Here is a 20,239-nt window from a genome sequence, read left to right on the forward strand (position 1 = left end):
CCGCCATGCCAGCGGCGTATGTGTCATGGAACATGGTCGTGGCTGGCAACGCCGGCGAGAAGGAAGGAGAGCCGATCATACCTTGGGTCGGTGATACGTCTCAAACGTATCTATAATTTCTTATGTTCCATGCTAGTTTTATGACAATACTCACATGTTTTATATACACTTTACATCATTTTGATGCATTTTCCGGTGCTAACCTATTAACAAGATGCCGAAGCGCCGGTTCTCGTTTTCTGCTGTTTTTGGTTTCGGAAATCCTACACAGAAATATTCTCGGAATTGGACGAAACAAAAGCCCACGGTCTTATTTTCCACGGAGCCTTCCAGAACACCGAAGAGGAGACGAAGAGGGGCCACGAGGCGGCCACCCCACATGGCGGCGCGGTGGGGCCCCTGCCCGCGCCGACCTATGGGGTGGGTCCCTCGGGCGCCCCCGACTCTGCCCCTTCGCCTATTTATTCCTTCCGTCGCGAAAACCCTAGTACCGGGAGCCACGATACGAGAAAAGTTCCAGAGACGTCGCCGCCATCAACCCTACCTCGGGGGGTTTTGAAGATCGCCTCCGGCACCCTGCCGGAGAGGGGAATCATCACCGGAGGGCTCTACATCACCATGCCCGCCTCCGGACTGATGCGTGAGTAGTTCATCCTTGGACTATGGGTCCATAGCAGTAGCTAGATGGTTGTCTTCTCCTCTTGTGCTATCATGTTTAGATCTTGTGAGCTGCCTATCATGATCAAGATCATCTATTTGTAATGCTACATGTTGTGTTTGTTGGGATCCGATGAATATGGAATACTATGTCAAGTTGATTATCGATCTATCATATATGTGTTATTTATGTTCTTGCATGCTCTCCGTTGCAAGTAGAGGCTCGCGGCCAAGTTGATACTTGTGACTCCAAGAGGGAGTATTTATGCTCGATAGTGGGTTCATGCCTCCATTGAATCTGGGACAGTGAGAGAAAGTTCTAAGGTTGTGGATGTGTTGTTGCCACTAGGGATAAAACATCAATGCTTTGTCTAAGGATATTTGTATTGTTTACATTACGCATAGTACTTAATGCAATTGTCTGTTGTTTGCAACTTAATACTTGGAAGGGGTGCGGATGCTAACCCGAAGGTGGACTTTTTAGGCATAGATGCATGCTTGGATAGCGGTCTATGTTCTTTGTCGTAATGCCCTAAGTAAATCTCATAGTAGTCATCATGATATGTATGTGCATTGTTATGCCCTCTCTATTTGTCAATTGCCCAACTGTAATTTGTTCACCCAACATGCTATTTATCTTATTGGAGAGACACCACTAATGAACTATGGACCCCGGTCCATTCTTTTACATCTGAAATACAACCTACTGCAATCATTGTTCTCTCGTTGTTCTTTGCAAGCAAACATCATTCTCCACACCATACGTTTAATCCTTTGTTTACAGCAAGCCGGTGAGATTGACAACCTCACCTGTTTAGTTGGGGCAAAGTATTTTGATTGTGTTGTGCAGGTTCCACGTTGGCGCCGGAATCCCCGGTGTTGCGCCGCACTACACTCCTTCACCAACAACCTTCACGTGGCCTTCATCTCCTACTGGTTTGATAACCTTGGTTTCTTACTGAGGGAAAACTTGCTGCTGTACGCATCACACCTTCCTCTTGGGGTTCCCAACGGACGTGTGCTTCACGCGTCATCAGTCGGCCATGGCCCGGGGAATGGGCCGACGCGCGGCTGGGTGAAGTTGATGGAGATCAGCCTCGCCTGTTCCTCCACCGCCACCCTCTTCGCGTTGCACTTCTTCTCCCTCTCCGCCCTGCCGCGAGTTTCATTCCGCCGCCGCTCCACATCCGTTGCCCACTGCGCGTTTGTCAGGCCCGGCGGCCTCTATTTTGGCGCCCGCGGTTTCCTCACCTTCGGCGCGCAATCGGCGGCGGGCTTCTTTGGCGGCGTGGTGGTGGAAGGGAAGAGGAGGAGCTGCAACTGTGGGGGAGAATGGCGGTAGCTCCTCCGAAATTCGGCGGGGAAAATGGTTCTATGCGGCGCATTTTGGAGGGAAAACGAAATTAATGGAGGGAACTACTAGTTATGTCGCCGACAACGCGGGCCCGCTCGATGTTTCGGGCGCTTTTGTTTCGTCCGGAGTCCCCGACCGGGCCTCGGGAACCCGGGGATGGCCTGGGAAGGCCCCTAGGACGCCTTTTTTTCATCCGGATGGACGAAAACGGCCCAGTCGCCCCCCCGGCTCCTCGTTTTCCCCCGGATAGGCCTTTCATCCACCCAGGGAGCCAGGTTATCCCCGGACCCCCGGGGAGCGCTAGGGGAGTCCGGACGAAACGAAAGCGCGGGAAACGCCGAGAAAACTTCCTGCGCGGCTGGTGGCCCCGACTTGTCGGCGAGAAAGGCCGATCGTCGTCCTCATCGCATCGTCTTCCGCGCGCTGTAAAAGCCTGCCGCCGGTAAGTCTTCGCCGGATGCATAGCTTCCACGCGGCGAGTTAATGTCGTCGCATCGGTTTCACGTGCGTCACCCTCTATTTATCGCGGAACTACCGCGTCTGGCCGCATTCACGTCGTCTCGCTATTCACCTCTCTTCCCCAATCTCATCGAGCGAGAGCTAGCGATCAATGGCGAACAATGGCACGGTGAACAACGGCTTCGGCCACCGCTCTCTCCACCAATGGGAGGGGAGGCTCCTTCACGCGGCGGGCTACCCCGCGCCGCCCGACTTGCGCGCGCCCGGAGGCTGGAGACTGAGCGCGGGCGGTGTCCCGATCCCACCGCGGCCGATCGGTCACGCCGCCCTGGAGGCAGAGATCGACGCGGTGCTCGTCACTCTCAGTGACGGGCAGCGCGCGGAGGAGCGCTTCTTCCCGGATAACTACGACGTGTGGACGGAGTTCTTCCGGCGAAGGTATGAGCGCGAACTCGCCGCGTACGACGGCCCTCCTCCTCCTCCCGCTAGGAACAATGCCACCGGCTGCCGCCGCTGGTGGAGCGGGCCTGTCCGCACCCTCGAGAACGTGCTCGCGCACATCGAGGGTGGCAATGCCCCAGTTCTGGGGATGCCGCCGCCGGTGGCGCCCACCGTGTCGCGTCGGCACGGTAGCTCCTGGACGCCGCGAAGGATGGCACCGTCCTCCTCGTCTTTCGGGTCGAGGTCGGCGTCCAGGTCCGGCGGATCGGCTCCTCCACCTTCAATGTCGGCCGTCGTCAAGAAGGAGCCGGCGTCTCCATCGCCGACCAGAGGGCGCAGCAGCGGCGCCCTCTGATGGGATTCGTAGCATAGAAAACAAAAAAATTCCTACTCGGTCACACGCAAGAACGAATAACAAGCCAAGATCCAATCTAGAAGATGGCAGCAATGAGAATATCATGAGACTAACCCTCGAAGATTCCAAAGCCTACGAGATTAGATCTCGTTGTTGATGTAGTCGATCACTTGCCGCTTTCAAAAGCGCGTAGAAGATCTTGACGGTGGCACAGTCGGGCAGCACCTCCGTACTCGGTCACACGTACGGCGTTGATGATGACGTACTTCTCCCCGTTCCGGCGGGCAGCGGATGTAGTACATCCTCCTCGGAATCCTGCCAGCACGACGGGTGGTGGAGATCTCCGGCAGGGCTTCACCGTAGCCGTGCAACAGGGAGGAGGAGGAAGGGGCGGCTAGGGTTTGGGGAGAGAGGGCAAGGGCTGCGACTTGTGGTGCCCTTGGGGTGCCCCTTGGTCCCTTTAAATAGGTGGCCAAGCCCCTTGGGTCGTCCATAAACCTACTCCTACTCGGACTCTTTTGCCAATTCCGAAATTGCATTAAGGAAAGACTCCTTTTCCCTTAAGGCAACATGATTGCACCTATTATGGAACCCTCCGGACTTCCTTAGAAAGCCCGGGTCGTCCCGGACACTTCCGGAACCTTCCATAATATTCCGGACTATTCCGGTCCTTCCAAAACCTTCTAGAAGCTCCGGTCAAAACACCGGACTTTTTCCGAACCCCGAAAAATGACTTCCCATATATGAATCTTATTCTCCGGACCATTTCGAACCTCCTCGTGATGTCTTGGATCCCATCCGAGACTCCGAACAACATTCGAGCTCCATTCCATATTCCATATCTACTTAAAACGACATCAAACCTTAAGTGTGTCACCATACGGTTCGAGAACTATGCGGACATGATCGAGACTTGATGGCGTGTAACTCACACGTTCGTTGGGAACCCCAAGAGGAAGGTATGATGCGCACAGCAGCAAGTTTTCCCTCAGAAAGAAACCAAGGTTTATCGAACCAGGAGGAGCCAAGAAGCACGTTGAAGGTTGATGGCGGCGGGATGTAGTGCGGCGCAACACCGGAGATTCCGGCGCCAACGTGGAACCTGCACAACACAACCAAAGTACTTTGCCCCAACGAAACAGGTGAGGTTGTCAATCTCACCGGCTTGCTGTAACAAAGGATTAACCGTATTGTGTGGAAGATGATTGTTTGCGAGAAAACGATAGAGAACAGTATTGCAGTAGATTGTATTTCAGTAAAGAGAATTGGACCGGGGTCCACAGTTCACTAGAGGTGTCTCTCCCATAAGACGAATAGCATGTTGGGTGAACAAATTACAGTTGGGCAATTGACAAATAAAGAGAGCATGACCATGCACATACATATCATGATGAGTATAGTGAGATTTAATTGGGCATTACGACAAAGTACATAGACCGTCATCCAACTGCATCTATGCCTAAAAAGTCCACCTTCGAGGTTATCATCCGAACCCCTCCAGTATTAAGTTGCTAACAACGAGACAATTGCATTAAGTATTGCGCGTAATGTAACTAGTGACTACATCCTTGAACATAGCACTAATGTTTTATCCCTAGTGGCAACAGCACATCCATAACCTTAGTGGTTCTTGTCACTCCTCCAGATTCACGGAGGCATGAACCCACTATCGAGCATAAATACTCCCTCTTGGAGTTACTAGCATCAACTTGGCCAGAGCATCTACTAATAACGGAGAGCATGCAAGATCATAAACAACACATAAGCATAGCTTTGATAATCAACATAACAAGTATTCTCTATTCATCGGATCCCAACAAACGCAACATATAGAATTACGGATAGATGATCTTGATCATGTTAGGCAGCTCACAAGATCCAGACAATGATAGCACAATGGGGAGAAGACAACCATCTAGCTACTGCTATGGACCCATAGTCCAGGGGTAGACTACTCACACATCACACCGGAGGCGACCATGGCGGCGTAGAGTCCTCCGGGAGATGATTCCCCTCTCCGGCAGGGTGCCGGAGGCGATCTCCTGGATCCCCCGAGATGGGATCGGCGGCGGCGGCGTCTCCGGGAAGGTTTTCCGTATCGTGGTTCTCGGTACTGGGGTTTTCGTCACGGAGACTTTTTATAGGCGAAAGGGCAGGTCAAGAGGCGGCACGGGGGCCCCACACCACGGGGCCGCGCGGCCAAGGGGGGGCCGCGCCGCCCTAGGGTGTGGCCCCTCCGTGGCCCCTCTTCGTCTCTCCTTCGGACTTCCGGAAGCTTCGTGAGAAAATAGGCCCCGGGCTTTGATTTCGTCCAATTCAGAGAATATTTCCTTACTAGGATTTCTGAAACCAAAAACAGCAGAAATGACAGAACGGCACTTCGGCATCTTGTTAATAGGTTAGTTCCAGAAAATGCACGAATATGACATAAAGTGTGCATAAAACATGTAGATAACATCAATAATGTGGCATGGAACATAAGAAATTATCGATACGTCGGAGACGTATCAGCATCCCCAAGCTTAGTTCCGCTCGTCCCGAGCGGGTAAAACGATAACACAGATAATTTCGGAGTGACATGCCATCATAATCTTGATCATACTATTTGTAAAGCATATGTAGTGAATGCAGCGATCAAAACAATGTATATGACATGAGTAAACAAGTGAATCATATAGCAAAGACTTTTCATGAATAGCACTTCAAGACAAGCATCAATAAGTCTTGCATAAGAGTTAACTCATAAAGCAATAATTCAAAGTAAAGGTATTGAAGCAACACAAAAGAAGATTAAGTTTCAGCGGTTGCTTTCAACTTGTAACATGTATATCTCATGGATATTGTCAACATAGAGTAATATAATAAGTGCAATAAGCAAGTATGTAGGAATCAATGCATAGTTCACACAAGTGTTTGCTTCTTGAGGTGGAGAGAAATAGGTGAACTGACTCAACATTGAAAGTAAAAGAATGGTCCTCCATAGAGGAAAAGCATCGATTGCTATATTTGTGCTAGAGCTTTGATTTTGAAAACATGAAACAATTTTGTCAACGGTAGTAATAAAGCATATGTATCATGTAAATTATATCTTACAAGTTGCAAGCCTCATGCATAGTATACTAATAGTGCCCGCACCTTGTCCTAATTAGCTTGGACTACCGGATCATCACAATGCATTGTTTTTACCAAGTGTCACAAAGGGTACCTCTATGCCGCCTCGTACAAAGGTCTAAGGAGAAAGCTCGCATTGGATTTCTCGCTATTGATTATTCTTCAACTTAGACATCCATACCGGGACAACATAGACAACGAGATAATGGACTCCTCTTTTATGCATAAGCATATAACAACAATTAATAATTTTCTCATTTGAGATTTGAGGATTGTTGTCCAAAACTGAAACTTCCACCATGGAACATGGCTTTAGTTAGCGGCCCAATGTTCTTCTCTAACATATGCATGCTTAACCCTATGGTGGTAGATCTCTCTTACTTCGGACAAGACGAACATGCATAGCAACTCACATGAAATTCAACAAAGAGTAGTTGATGGCGTCCCCAGTAAACATGGTTATCGCACAACAAGCAACTTAATAAGAGATAAAGTGCATAATTACATATTCAATACCACAATAGTTTAAAGCTATTTGTCCCATGAGCTATATATTGCAAAGGTGAATGATGGAATTTTAAAGGTAGCACTCAAGCAATTTACTTTGGAATGGCGGAAAATACCATGTAGTAGGTAGGTATGGTGGACACAAATGGCATAGTGGTTGGCTCAAGTATTTTGGATGCATGAGAAGTATTCCCTCTCGATACAAGGTTTAGGCTAGCAAGGCTTATTTGAAACAAACACAAGGATGAACCGGTGCAGCAAAACTCACATAAAAGACATATTGAAAACATTATAAGACTCTACACCGTCTTCCTTGTTGTTCAAACTCAATACTAGAAATTATCTAGACCTTAGAGAAACCAAATATGCAAACCAAATTTTAGCATGCTCTATGTATTTCTTCATTAATGGGTGCAAAGCATATGATGCAAGAGCTTAATCATGAGCACAACAATTGCCAAGTATCACATTACCCAAGACATTTATAGCAATTACTACATGTATCATTTTCCAATTCCAACCATATAACAATTTAACGAAGGAGAAACTTCGCCATGAATACTATGAGTAGAAACCAAGGACATACTTGTCCATATGCTACAGCGGAGCGTGTATCTCTCCTATAAAGTGAATGCTAGGATCCATTTTATTCAAACAAAACAAAAAAACAAAAACAAACCGACGCTCCAAGAAAAAGCACATAAGATGTGATGGAATAAAAATATAGTTTCAGGGGAGGAACCTGATAATGTTGTCGATGAAGAAGGGGATGCCTTGGGCATCCCCAAGCTTAGACGCTTGAGTCTTCTTGATATATGCAGGGGTGAACCACAGGGTGCATCCCCAAGCTTAGAGCTTTCACTCTCCTTGATCATGTTGCATCATACTCCTCTCTTGATCCTTGAAAACTTCCTCCACACCAAACTCGAAACAACTCATTAGAGGGTTAGTGCACATTATAAATTGACATATTCAGAGGTGACACAATCATTCTTAACACTTCTGGACATTGCATAATGCTACTGGACATTAGTGGATCAAAGAAATTCATCCAACATAGCGAAAGAGGCAATGCGAAATAAAAGGCAGAATCTGTCAAAACAGAACAGTTCGTATTGACGAATTTTAAAATGGCACCATACTTGCTCAAATGAAAATGCTCAAATTGAATGAAAGTTGCGTACATATCTGAGGATCATGCACGTAAATTGGCTTAATTTTCTGAGCTACCTACAGGGAGGTGGACTCAGATTCGTGACAGCAAAGAAATCTGGAACTGTGCAGTAATCCAAATCTAGTACTTACTTTTCTATCAACGGCTTAACTTGGCACAACAAAACACAAAACTAAGATAAGGAGAGGTTGCTACAGTAGTAAACAACTTCCAAGACACAAAATAAAAACAAAGTACTGTAGGTAAAAACATGGGTTGTCTCCCATAAGCGCTTTTCTTTAACGCCTTTCAGCTAGGCGCTGAAAGTGTGTATCAAGTATTATCGAAGGGTGGTACTTCTACAGCGGGGTGTGGGGTTTTCTCAACTAGGCATAGTATATTGGATACATAAGTTTCAGCATCTCCCTTTTCATTAATCTTAGGCGTGCTATTCTCATCAAACAAATTTTCAGGAACTAGCCAAGCATAGTTATTTTCTAGTGCATCATTCATAGCCAGGAGCTTACATGGTATTGGTGCTTTGATCTCCCCTCTATCATCAATATTATTAGTGAATCTTATTCTATCCATATCCATCTTTTCAAGGAGACTAACAAAATTAGTAGGAGAACCAAGCATATTGAATTTAGCAAACACCTTTCTAGCTTCTCTTGCTAAACCACCAAATTCTCTAAGAAGGGTTTCTAATACAAAATCTTTCTTTTCCCCTTCTTCCATATCGCCAAGTGTGAAGAACATATGTTGGATTATAGGATTAAGATTAACAAATTTAGTTTCCAACAAGCGAACTAAATGTGCGGCAGCAATTTCATAAGTAGGCGCAAGGTCTACCAAGTGTCTATCTTCAAAATTTTCAATAGTACTAACATGATTGAAAAATTCTTCTATATTATTTCTCCCAACTATAGACCCACGTCCTACCGGTATGTCTTTTGTGGTAAAATTAAAAGGAAACATGATGAAATAAGTAAAGTAAATGCAAGTAAACTAATTTTTTTGTGTTTTTGATATAGCAAACAAGATAGCAAGTAAAGTAAAACTAGCAACTAAATTTTTTTGTATTTTGATTTTAGTGCAGCAAACAAAGTAGTAAATAAAACTAAGCAAGACAAAAACAAAGTAAAGAGATTGAGAAGTGGAGACTCCCCTTGCAGCGTGTCTTGATCTCCCCGGCAACGGCGCCAGAAAATATGCTTGATGGCGTGTAACTCACACGTTCGTTGGGAACCCCAAGAGGAAGGTATGATGCGCACAGCAGCAAGTTTTCCCTCGGAAAGAAACCAAGGTTTATCGAACCAGGAGGAGCCAAGAAGCACGTTGAAGGTTGATGGCGGCGGGATGTAGTGCGGCGCAACACCGGAGATTCCGGCGCCAACGTGGAACCTGCACAACACAACCAAAGTACTTTGCCCCAACGAAACGAGTGAGGTTGTCAATCTCACCGGCTTGCTGTAACAAAGGATTAACCGTATTGTGTGGAAGATGATTGTTTGCAAAAAACGAGTAGAACAAGTATTGCAGTGGATTGTATTTCGAGTAAAGAGAATTGGACCGGGGTCCACAGTTCACTAGAGGTGTCTCTCCCATAAGACGAATAGCATGTTGGGTGAACAAATTACGGTTGGGCAATTGACAAATAAAGAGAGCATGACCATGCACATACATATCATGATGAGTATAGTGAGATTTAATTGGGCATTACGACAAAGTACATAGACCGTCATCCAACTGCATCTATGCCTAAAAAGTCCACCTTCGGGTTATCATCCGAACCCCCTCCAGTATTAAGTTGCTAACAACAGACAATTGCATTAAGTATTGCGCGTAATGTAACTAGTGACTACATCCTTGAACATAGCACTAATGTTTTATCCCTAGTGGCAACAAGCACATCCATAACCTTAGTGGTTCTTGTCACTCCTCCAGATTCACGGAGGCATGAACCCACTATCGAGCATAAATACTCCCTCTTGGAGTTACTAGCATCAACTTGGCCAGAGCATCTACTAATAACGGAGAGCATGCAAGATCATAAACAACACATAAGCATAGCTTTGATAATCAACATAACAAGTATTCTCTATTCATCGGATCCCAACAAACGCAACATATAGAATTACGAGATAGATGATCTTGATCATGTTAGGCAGCTCACAAGATCCGACAATGATAGCACAATGGGGAGAAGACAACCATCTAGCTACCGCTATGGACCCATAGTCCAGGGGTAGACTACTCACACATCACACCGGAGGCGACCATGGCGGCGTAGAGTCCTCCCGGGAGATGATTCCCCTCTCCGGCAGGGTGCGGGAGGCGATCTCCTGGATCCCCCGAGAGGGGATCGGCGGCGGCGGCGTCTCGGGAAGGTTTTCCGTATCGTGGTTCTCGGTACTGGGGTTTCATCACGGAGACTTTTTATAGGCGAAAGGGCAGGTCAAGAGGCGGCACGGGGCCCCACACCACAGGGCCGCGCGGCCAAGGGGGGGCCGCGCCGCCCTAGGGTGTGGCCCCTCCGTGGCCCCTCTTCGTCTCTCCTTCGGACTTCGGAAGCTTCGTGAGAAAATAGGCCCCCGGGCTTTGATTTCGTCCAATTCCGAGAATATTTCCTTACTAGGATTTCTGAAACCAAAAACAGCAGAGACAAAGAATCGGCACTTCGGCATCTTGTTAATAGGTTAGTTCCGGAAAATGCACGAATATGACATAAAGTGTGCATAAAACATGTAGATAACATCAATAATGTGGCATGGAACATAAGAAATTATCGATACGTCGGAGACGTATCAAGACTCTTCTCCGATCAATAACTAATAGCGGGACCTGGAGATCCATAATAGCTCCCACATATTCAACGATGACTTCGTGATCGAAAGAACCATTAACATACGATACCAATTCCCTTTGTCGCGCGATACTTTACTTGTCCGAGGTTCGATCATCGGTATCTCCATACCTAGTTCAACCTCGTTACCGACAAGTACTCTTTACTCGTACCGTGGTATGTCATCTCTTGTGACCATGTCACATTCTTGCAAGCTAATTAGATGTCATTCCACCGAGAGGGCCCAAAGTATATCTATCCGTCATCGGGATGGACAAATCCCACTCTTGATCCATATGCCTCAACTCATACTTTCCGAATACTTAATCCCATCTTTATAACCACCCATTTACGCAGTGGCGTTTGATGTAATCAAAGTACCCTTCCGGTATAAGTGATTTACATGATCTCATGGTCGAAGGACTAGGTTACTATGTATCTGAAAGCTTATAGCAAGTTGAACTTAATGACTTGATCTTATGCTACGTTTATTTGGGTGTGTGTCCATTATATCATTCATCCAATGACATAACCTTGTTATTAATAACATCCAATGTTCATGATCACGAAACCATGATCATCTATTAATCAACAAGCTAGTTATACAAGAGGCTTACTAGGGACTCCTTGTTGTTTACATAACACACATGTATCAATGTTTCGGTTAATACAATTATAGCATGGTATGCAAACCTTTATCATAAACACAAATATATATTATAATAACCACTTTATTATTGCCTCTTGGGCATATCTCTAACAGTCTCCCACTTGCACTAGAGTCAATAATCTAGTTTACATTTGTAAAGATATAACACCTTGGCCTTCTGGTGCTTATCATGTTTTGCTCACGGGAGAGGTTTCAGTCAACAAATCTCACAAGCTCGGAAACGTATGTATTTTGCAATTTATTTGCGTCTCCACGCATCACTCATTTTTCAAATGAGTCGGCATTAATCGTATATGTTCGGTCTTCTGGTGGAACCTTAATTCCGCGGTGTGAAATATGTCACTAATATTGTCACACACAATATAGCTTCAAAGTTCTGACACTATCGGAACTACACCAAGTTCTCAAAGAACTTGTCGACTTAACATCCTCAGTCATTTGTCAAAACAATGACATACTCTGCCTTCGTTTGTAGAATCCATCACAATATTTAGAACTCATCTAAATCTAGCATTGTGCTACCTTTTAATGAACACTTAGCCTAATTGAGATTTGAAATTCATTTTTATATGTGACCAAACTAATATCGGTGCAACACCTTACAACGATTTGTTTGTCATTACCCCATACAAAACTATATATATCCTTGGTTCTTCTAAAGTACTCAAGGATATTCTTACTGTCGTCCAATGATCATCACATGAATCATTCAGGTACATACTCATAACACTTTAGAGCACAGGACATCTGATTATGTACATATTATTCGTGATCTAAAATCACTCATGTTGTTTTACTCATTCAGTGTCAAATACACTCAAGTCTTGTTAAACCTTCACATGGAAAAGAACACCTTCTTAATATATTTATATCGAACTACTTCAATAGTCATTCTATGTACTAACTCTGTCCCGGTTTACAGGGCCTACACGTATCCCAAGATTGTTAATTTAGCAAATATAATATAAATTTTACAGTATAAAAATCATACTATTAGAAAGTACAACATCTAAACATTTTAATGATATATATTTTGTAGTATATATATTATGTTACGTTGACTAAATTAACGACCTAGATATATGTGCAAGACCTATAAACCGGGGCGGAGGTAGTACTTTGACTTAAACTTATTAAGTGTTTCAATCTATCTTCATAGATATTGACACTAAATATGTTTCGATCCATATCCCTTTCATTGAAGTTAATTCTCAATGAAACCTTTTAATCACATCAAGTATATAATTACATCATTTATAATCAATGATATGTCATCCACATATAATATTATAAATATGTCTCAGCGCTTCCACTGAATTTCTTGCAAATGCAAGCATCTTCATCGTTCCTGATGAAATCAAAACTCTTTGATTATTTCATCCGGTGAAGATTCCAACTCCGTGATACTTACTTCATCCAGTGAAGTTTGTATACCTATCTAGTATTCCACGGACTAGCAAAACTCTTTGGTTTGTATCTACTATACATCCTTCATAGACACTTCTGGTAAGGAATGTATTTCTGCCATCTTACTATCATATCTCATAAAAGAAATATGTAGCGATCACTAGAATAATCCATATAGACTGTAAGCATCGCTAGAAGATCTAATCTTATCGTAGTCAACTCTTTGAACTTTGTCGTAAACAACTTTTCGACAAGTCGAGCTTCTTCAAGGATATTCCATCCAAGTCCATCAATTTTATAGATCCATTTACTTTCAAAAAGTATTCACCTATCTTGGATTTCATGGCGTTTAGCCATTTTAACGGAGTCAGGGCCCATCATAACTTCTATGTATGTAGTTGGTTCATTATTGTTCAAAATCAATGTTTGCCCACAAATCATTTATTTGATCACAAAGTAAACCATACCTACAAGGTTCAATGGGTACTTCGATCTCCATGACTATAACTCTTTGTAGACATGGGAGCTATGATCTTCGTGGCCGCCTCCGGAACCATTTCCGATGCTGCGCTACTCTGATCATCATGCTCAGGTTCATAAACCTTATCAAGTTCCATTGTCCTCCCCCTCAAAAACTTTGCTAGAAACAATTTCTTGGAAATAAGTAAGAAACATCGACAAACACTTTTGTATTTGTCTCCATAGTGGAAAGAATTCCCAATCAATTCTCTAGGATAACCAACAAAGACATTCATCCGATTTTGATTGTAAACTTATTTACTTATGCTATGCATACCAAAATTTAAGAAAGAACTATTAGGGTTTATACCCATGCCATAACTCGTATGGTGTCATTTCAACGGATTATGATGATGCTCTATTTAGTGTAAAAGTGGTAGTCTCTAAAGCATAATCCACAAAAATATAATGGCGTAATATTATTTTATCTCATCATTAATCCAACAAGGATTGGATATGTCTCTCGGATACTCCATCATCACTATGATACTCCAAGAAGCGTCAGTTGTAGAACAATTTCATAACTCTCTTAGATGTTCGCTAAAACTCGTAATTCAAATATTTCCACCATGATCCAATCATAGATATTTGACTTTTCTATTACGATGATTTCCACTTCATGCTGAAATTTATTTGAATCCATTCAAATGTTTCAAACTTCTTCCTTATCGAATAAATATATCCACATATATATACTCAATTCATTGTTGGAAGTTTTCATGAAGTAGAAGAATCTTCCGCACACAACTATGCCCAGTGAAACACATACATCATCATGCATGTTTCCACTAAGTTAGTTGCCCGTTCAACTCTTGGCCCTATGGACGGTATTTCAGTCATTCTCTTTTGAAGATATTTGCAAGCGCCAGACGATTCAAAAATCGAATGACTCCAAAAATCCATTTGCACGGAGTTCCTTCATGCATTCCTTTCTAACATGAACTAAATGGCGGTTCCACAAATAAGTGGAATTCAGATCATTTGCCTTATGGTATTTTAGCATCAGTGTTATGCATGTGTGTTTCACCATAAAGACTTATAATAACTTATCCATCGTACATGGAATACTGTCAAAATTTGAACAACTCATTGTTTTCATTTGACCAGAACAAAATAACAATTATAAAGTTCTTTATTATAAATCTGAAGGGCTAGGTAGAATGCCAACGACGAACACAATAACACTTTATTTTGTTCCAGACGTGCATTCCTACCATATTCCTTGTCAGTCACTTAGGTCATTGTATTCTTGTATTGCGTTGTTTTGTATGACACCTCATACCAACCAATATGGTACAAATACCCAAGAATTTCATTGTGTGACCAAACAAGGAATACATTCATAACATGTATATCATCTATATACACCTGAGCTAGACTTTCTGGTCTTTTCTTTCTTTCTGCCAAAAAATCTTTTGTAGTTTCTCTTTTAGCTTTCCTCATTCTCAAAAAACACTTCACCTTCAATAACTTCTAGGTCCATTGGTTAATTACCAATAACCTTGAGGTTCTTACTTTGAATTTGATCATCACATGACAAGTGTTCCAGATTTCACTATTAGTAACTTTTAATGTGATGAACAATTTCACTCATAATTTTATCCATCAAATCATGACGACTCTCTGAGACCATTTCTGTACATGCTAGACTCGTAAAGTTTAACCTTAGTATTCGCATGTGCAAATCTGGCTTGCACCCGTTGTATGCACATGTAGAATCTATAACACCCGATCATCACGTGATGCTTCGAAATGACGAGTCTTAGCAACGGTGCATACTAAGGACGATCACTTCATGTATATGCGAATATCGTTAGTGCCCAACTAGTTGGAGGATCGGGACGCCTAGCGTCTTCAACCTTCGTACATTCCCATAAAACTTATGAGTTTATGTAGTCTCACTAGATTATATTCTATCATCTTGCAATAAGGTCTTAGATATCACGTATATGTCATACCTCGCTTATTTCTGAAAACAAAATTTCCAGCTCCTTACTTTTCAAACGGATTTGAACTTCAAGTTTCACGGAGACAAGATGATTTTAGGTACTAATTGAAACCATTGTTCTTTGAATCAGCAATGTGAGGTTTACTAAAAGTTTGCAATAGGACTTAATCATTTCTTGATTCTTTAACAATACGGTACCAGTCCGTAAAGTTACTTGTCAGACTTAACAATATTTTTGTCTCAATTACAAGACTAGCGCATGGTAGAAAACGGATGCCAATTCTACAAATTTAATTCAAAATACTATTCAGACCATGTTCATGATAATTAGTTCATGTTTTAATCAAATTACTAATGAACTCCCACTTAATACAACATCCCTCATAGTTGTTTAGTGGCACACGATCCATATCCACTACACCAAAACCGATCATCACGTGAGATGATGTAGCTTCAATGGTGAACATCAACATGTTGATCATATCATCCATATGACCCGTGTTCAACCTTTCGATTTTCTGTGTTCCGAGGCCATGTTTGTACATGCTAGGCTCGTCAAGCAAACCCAAGTATTTCCACATGTGCAACATGGCTTACACCAGTTATATGTGAACGTAGAATCTATCACATCCGATCATCACGAGATGCTTCAAAATGACGAACTGTAGCAACGGTGCATACGAGGGGAGAACACTTTATTATCTTGATATTAATGTGAGGGATCATCTTATAATGCTACCATCGCGATCTAAGCGAGATAAGATGCATAAAACGATTAACATCACATGCAATTCATATGTGATATGATATGACCCTTTAGTCTTTGCGCCTTTGATCTTCATCTCCAAAGCACGGACATGATCTCCATCATCAACGGGCATGATCTCCATCATCATCGGCGTAGCGTCAAGGTCCATGGCGCCGTCTTCATGGTTGTTCACCGTGTGTAGCAACTATTACAACTACTTTGAAATAATACTACAACATAAAATATAAAGACAACCATAAGGCTCCTGCCGGTTGCCACAATACAATAATGATCATCTCATACATATTCATCATCACATCATGGCCATATCACATCACCAAACCCTTGCAAAAACAAGTTAGACGGCTCTAATTTGGTTTGAATATTTTACGTGGTTTAGGGTTTTCGATTAAGATCCAATCTACCTACGAACATGAACCACAACGCTGATACTAGTGTTGTCAATTGAAATAGTAAATTGAATCTTAACTATGGTGAGAGAGACAGACGTCCACAAAGCCACTTATGCAATACAAGTTGCATGTCGAGCGTGGAGCAAGTCTCATGAACGCGGTTATGTAAAGTTAGCCTGGGCCGCTTCATCCCACCATCCCGCAAGATGCAAAGTACACATAACAAGAGACAACAAAAGCATCAACGCCCATAAAACCATTGTGTTCTACTCGTACAACTGATACGTCTCCGACGTATCGATAATTTCTTATGTTCCATGCCACATTATTGATGATATCTACATGTTTTATGCACATTTTATGTCATATTCATGTATTTTCTGGAACTAACCTATTAACAAGATGCCGAAGTGCCAGTTCCTGTTTTCTGCTGTTTTTGGTTTCAGAAATCCTAGTAACGAAATATTCTCGGAATTAGACGAAATCAACGCCCAGGTTCCTATTTTCACCGGAAGCATCCAGAACACCCGAGAGCCGCCAGAGGGAAGCCCTGGGGGCCCCACACTACACCCTGGCGTGGCCAGAGGGGGGGCCGCGCCGCCCTATGGTGTGGTGGCCCCAGGCCCCCTCCGAGGCTGCCCTTCCGCCTATTTAAAGCCTCCATCGCGAAAACCCTATTACGATCGACGAAACCCACAGAAACCTTCCAGAGCCGCCGCCATCGCGAAGCCAAGATCTGGGTGACAGGAGTCTCTGTTCCGGCACGCCGCCGGGACGGGGAAGTGCCCCCGGAAGGCTTCTCCATCGACACCACCGCCATCTTCATCAACGCTGCTCTGTCTCCCATGAGGAGGGAGTAGTTCTCCATCGAGGCTCGGGGCTGTACCGGTAGCTATGTGGTTAATCTCTCTCCTATGTACTTCAATACAATGATCTCATGAGCTGCTTTACATGATTGAGATCCATATGATGAGCTTTGTATCGCTACTAGTTGTGTGCTACTCATGTGATGTTATTAAAGTAGTCTATTCCTCCCGCATGGTGTAAAGGTGACTAGTGTGTGCACCGTGTGGTTCTTGTCGTAGGCTATGATCATGATCTCTTGTAGATTGTGGAGTTAATTATCATTATGATAGTATTGATGTGATCTATTCCTCCTTCATAGTGTAATGTGGACAGTGTGTGCACTATGTTAGTTCTTGGTTTATTTTGCAATGATCTATTATGCTCTAAGGTTATTTAAATATGAACATTGAATTGTGGAGCTTGTTAACTCCGGCATTGAGGGTTCGTGTAATCCTACGCAATGTGTTCATCATCCAACAAAAGAGTGTATGTAGCACATATGAGAAAGAGTTATTTATTATGCGATCAATGTTGAGAGTGTCCACTAGTGAAAGTATGATCCCTAGGCCTTGTTCCTAAATATCGCTATCGCTGCTTGTTTCTGTTTCTATCGCGTTACTACTTCGCTGCGTTACTACTGCTTGTTTACTGTCCTGGGCAAAGCACTTTTCTGGTGCCGTTGCCACTGCTCATATATATTCATACCACCTGTATTTCACTATCTCTTCGCTGAACTAGTGCACCTATTAGGTGTGTTGGGGACACAAGAGACTTCTTGCTTTGTGGTTGCAGGGTTGCATGAGAGGGATATCTTTGACCTCTTCCTCCCCGAGTTCGATAAACCTTGGGTGATCCACTTAAGGGAAACTTGATGCTGTTCTACAAACCTCCGCTCTTGGAGGCCCAACACTGTCTACGAGGAAAAGGAGGGGCGTAGACATCAAGCTATTTTCACGGCGCCGTTGCCGGGAGGAAAGGTAAAAGGTACTCACACTCCGGATCTCGCTACTAAGCTATTTTCGCCGTTGTAAGTACTCGAAGCTATTTCCTTTAGATCCTGCAATTGCATCTTTTTGTTTCTTGTTTACACTAGTTTGGCATAATGGACAAGAATGAGCTTCTTATTCTATTTCCTGATTTAAAACATGGATTGTTTGATGCGAAAATTAAAAAACCTATGGAATCTTATTTGCATGCTTGGTAGTAATATTAGTATGAACGCTTTGAACACCATTGTTGATAATGATATAGAAAGTTCTAAGCTTGGGGAAGCTGGCTTTGATGAGCATGATATTTTTAGTCCCCCAAGCATTGAGGAGAAAATTTTCTTTGATGATACTTTGCCTCCTATATTTGATGATGAGAATAATAATGATAGCTACTTTGTTGAATTTGCTCCCGCTATTACTAATAAAATTGATTATGCTTATGTGGGTAGTAATAATTTTATGCATGTGACTCATGATAAGAATGCTTTATGTGATAGTTATATTGTTGAGTTTGCTCATGATGCTACTGAAAGTTATTATGAGAGAGGAAAATATGGTTGTAGAAATTTTCATGTTACTAAAATGCCTCTCTATGTGCTGAAATTTTTGAAGCTACACTTGTTTTATCTTTCTATGCTTGTTGCATTATGCTTCTTGAACTTGTTTATTTACAAGATTCCTTTTCATAGGAAGCATGTTAGGCTTAAATGTGTTTCGAATTTGCCTCTTGATGCTCTCATTTGCTTCAAATACTATTTCTTGCGAGTGCATCATTAAAACTGCTGAGCCCATCTTAATGGCTATAAAGAAAGAACTTCTTGGGAGATAACCCATGTGTTATTTTGCTACAGTACTTTGTTTTATATTTGTGTCTTGGAAGTTGTTTACTACTGTAGCAACCTCTCCTTATCTTAGTTTTGTGTTTTGTTGTGCCAAGTAAAGTCTTTGATAGAAAAGTTCATACTAGACTTGGATTACTGCGCAGAAACAGATTTCTTTGCTATCACGAATCCGGGCAAAATTCTCTTTAGGTAACTCAGAAAATTATGCCAATTTACGTGAGTGATCCTCAGATATGTACGCAACTTTCATTCAATTTGAGCATTTTAATTTGAGCAAGTCTGGTGCCCTTTTAAAATTCGTCTTTACGGACTGTTCTGTTTTGACAGATTCTGCCTTTTATTTCGCATTGCCTGTTTTGTTATGTTCGATGGATATTTCGATTCCATTGACCTCCAGTAGCTTTGGGCAATGTCCAGAAGTGTTAAAAATGATTGTGTCACCTCTGAACATGTGAGTTTTTATTATGCACTAACCCTCTAATGAGTTTGTTTCGAGTTTGGTGTGGAGGAAGTTTTCAAGGGTCAAGAGAGGAGGATGATATACTACGATCAAGAAGAGTGAAAAGTCTAAGCTTGGGGATGCCCCGGTGGTTCACCCCTGCATATTTCAAGAAGACTCAAGCATCTAAGCTTGGGGATGCCCAAGGCATCCCCTTCTTCATCGACAAATTATCAGGTTCCTTCTCTTGAAACTATATTTTTATTCGGTCACATCTTATGTGCTTTGCTTGGAGTGTCTGTATGTTTCTTGTTTTTGTTTTTGTTTGAATAATTGCTTGTGTGGGAGAGAGACACGCTCCGCTGGTTCGTATGAACACATGTGTTCTTAGCTCATAATATTCATGGCGAAGTTTCCTCTTCGTTAAATTGTTATATGGTTGGAATTGGAAAATGCTACATGTAGTAATTGCTATTATATCTTGGATAATGTGATACTTGGCAATTGTTGTGCTCATATTTAAGCTCTTGCATCAT

At 42.9% G+C, this 20,239-nt stretch overlaps 1 protein-coding gene across 1 annotated transcript in view; it reads left to right on the plus strand.

Moving 5' to 3' along the window:
• The first annotated feature begins 2,621 nt into the window (after positions 1–2,621).
• LOC124657449 (probable sodium/metabolite cotransporter BASS5, chloroplastic) overlaps positions 2,622–20,239 on the plus strand; it is a 31,614-nt gene continuing 13,996 nt past the window's right edge. The window contains exon 1 of the mRNA XM_047196002.1: positions 2,622–2,908. Coding sequence (XP_047051958.1) covers positions 2,622–2,908 — 287 coding nt within the window. The remainder of the gene's footprint in view (positions 2,909–20,239) is intronic.

This window comes from Lolium rigidum, chromosome 5, assembly GCF_022539505.1.
Source record: "Lolium rigidum isolate FL_2022 chromosome 5, APGP_CSIRO_Lrig_0.1, whole genome shotgun sequence".
NCBI classification, from domain to species: Eukaryota; Viridiplantae; Streptophyta; class Magnoliopsida; order Poales; family Poaceae; genus Lolium; species Lolium rigidum.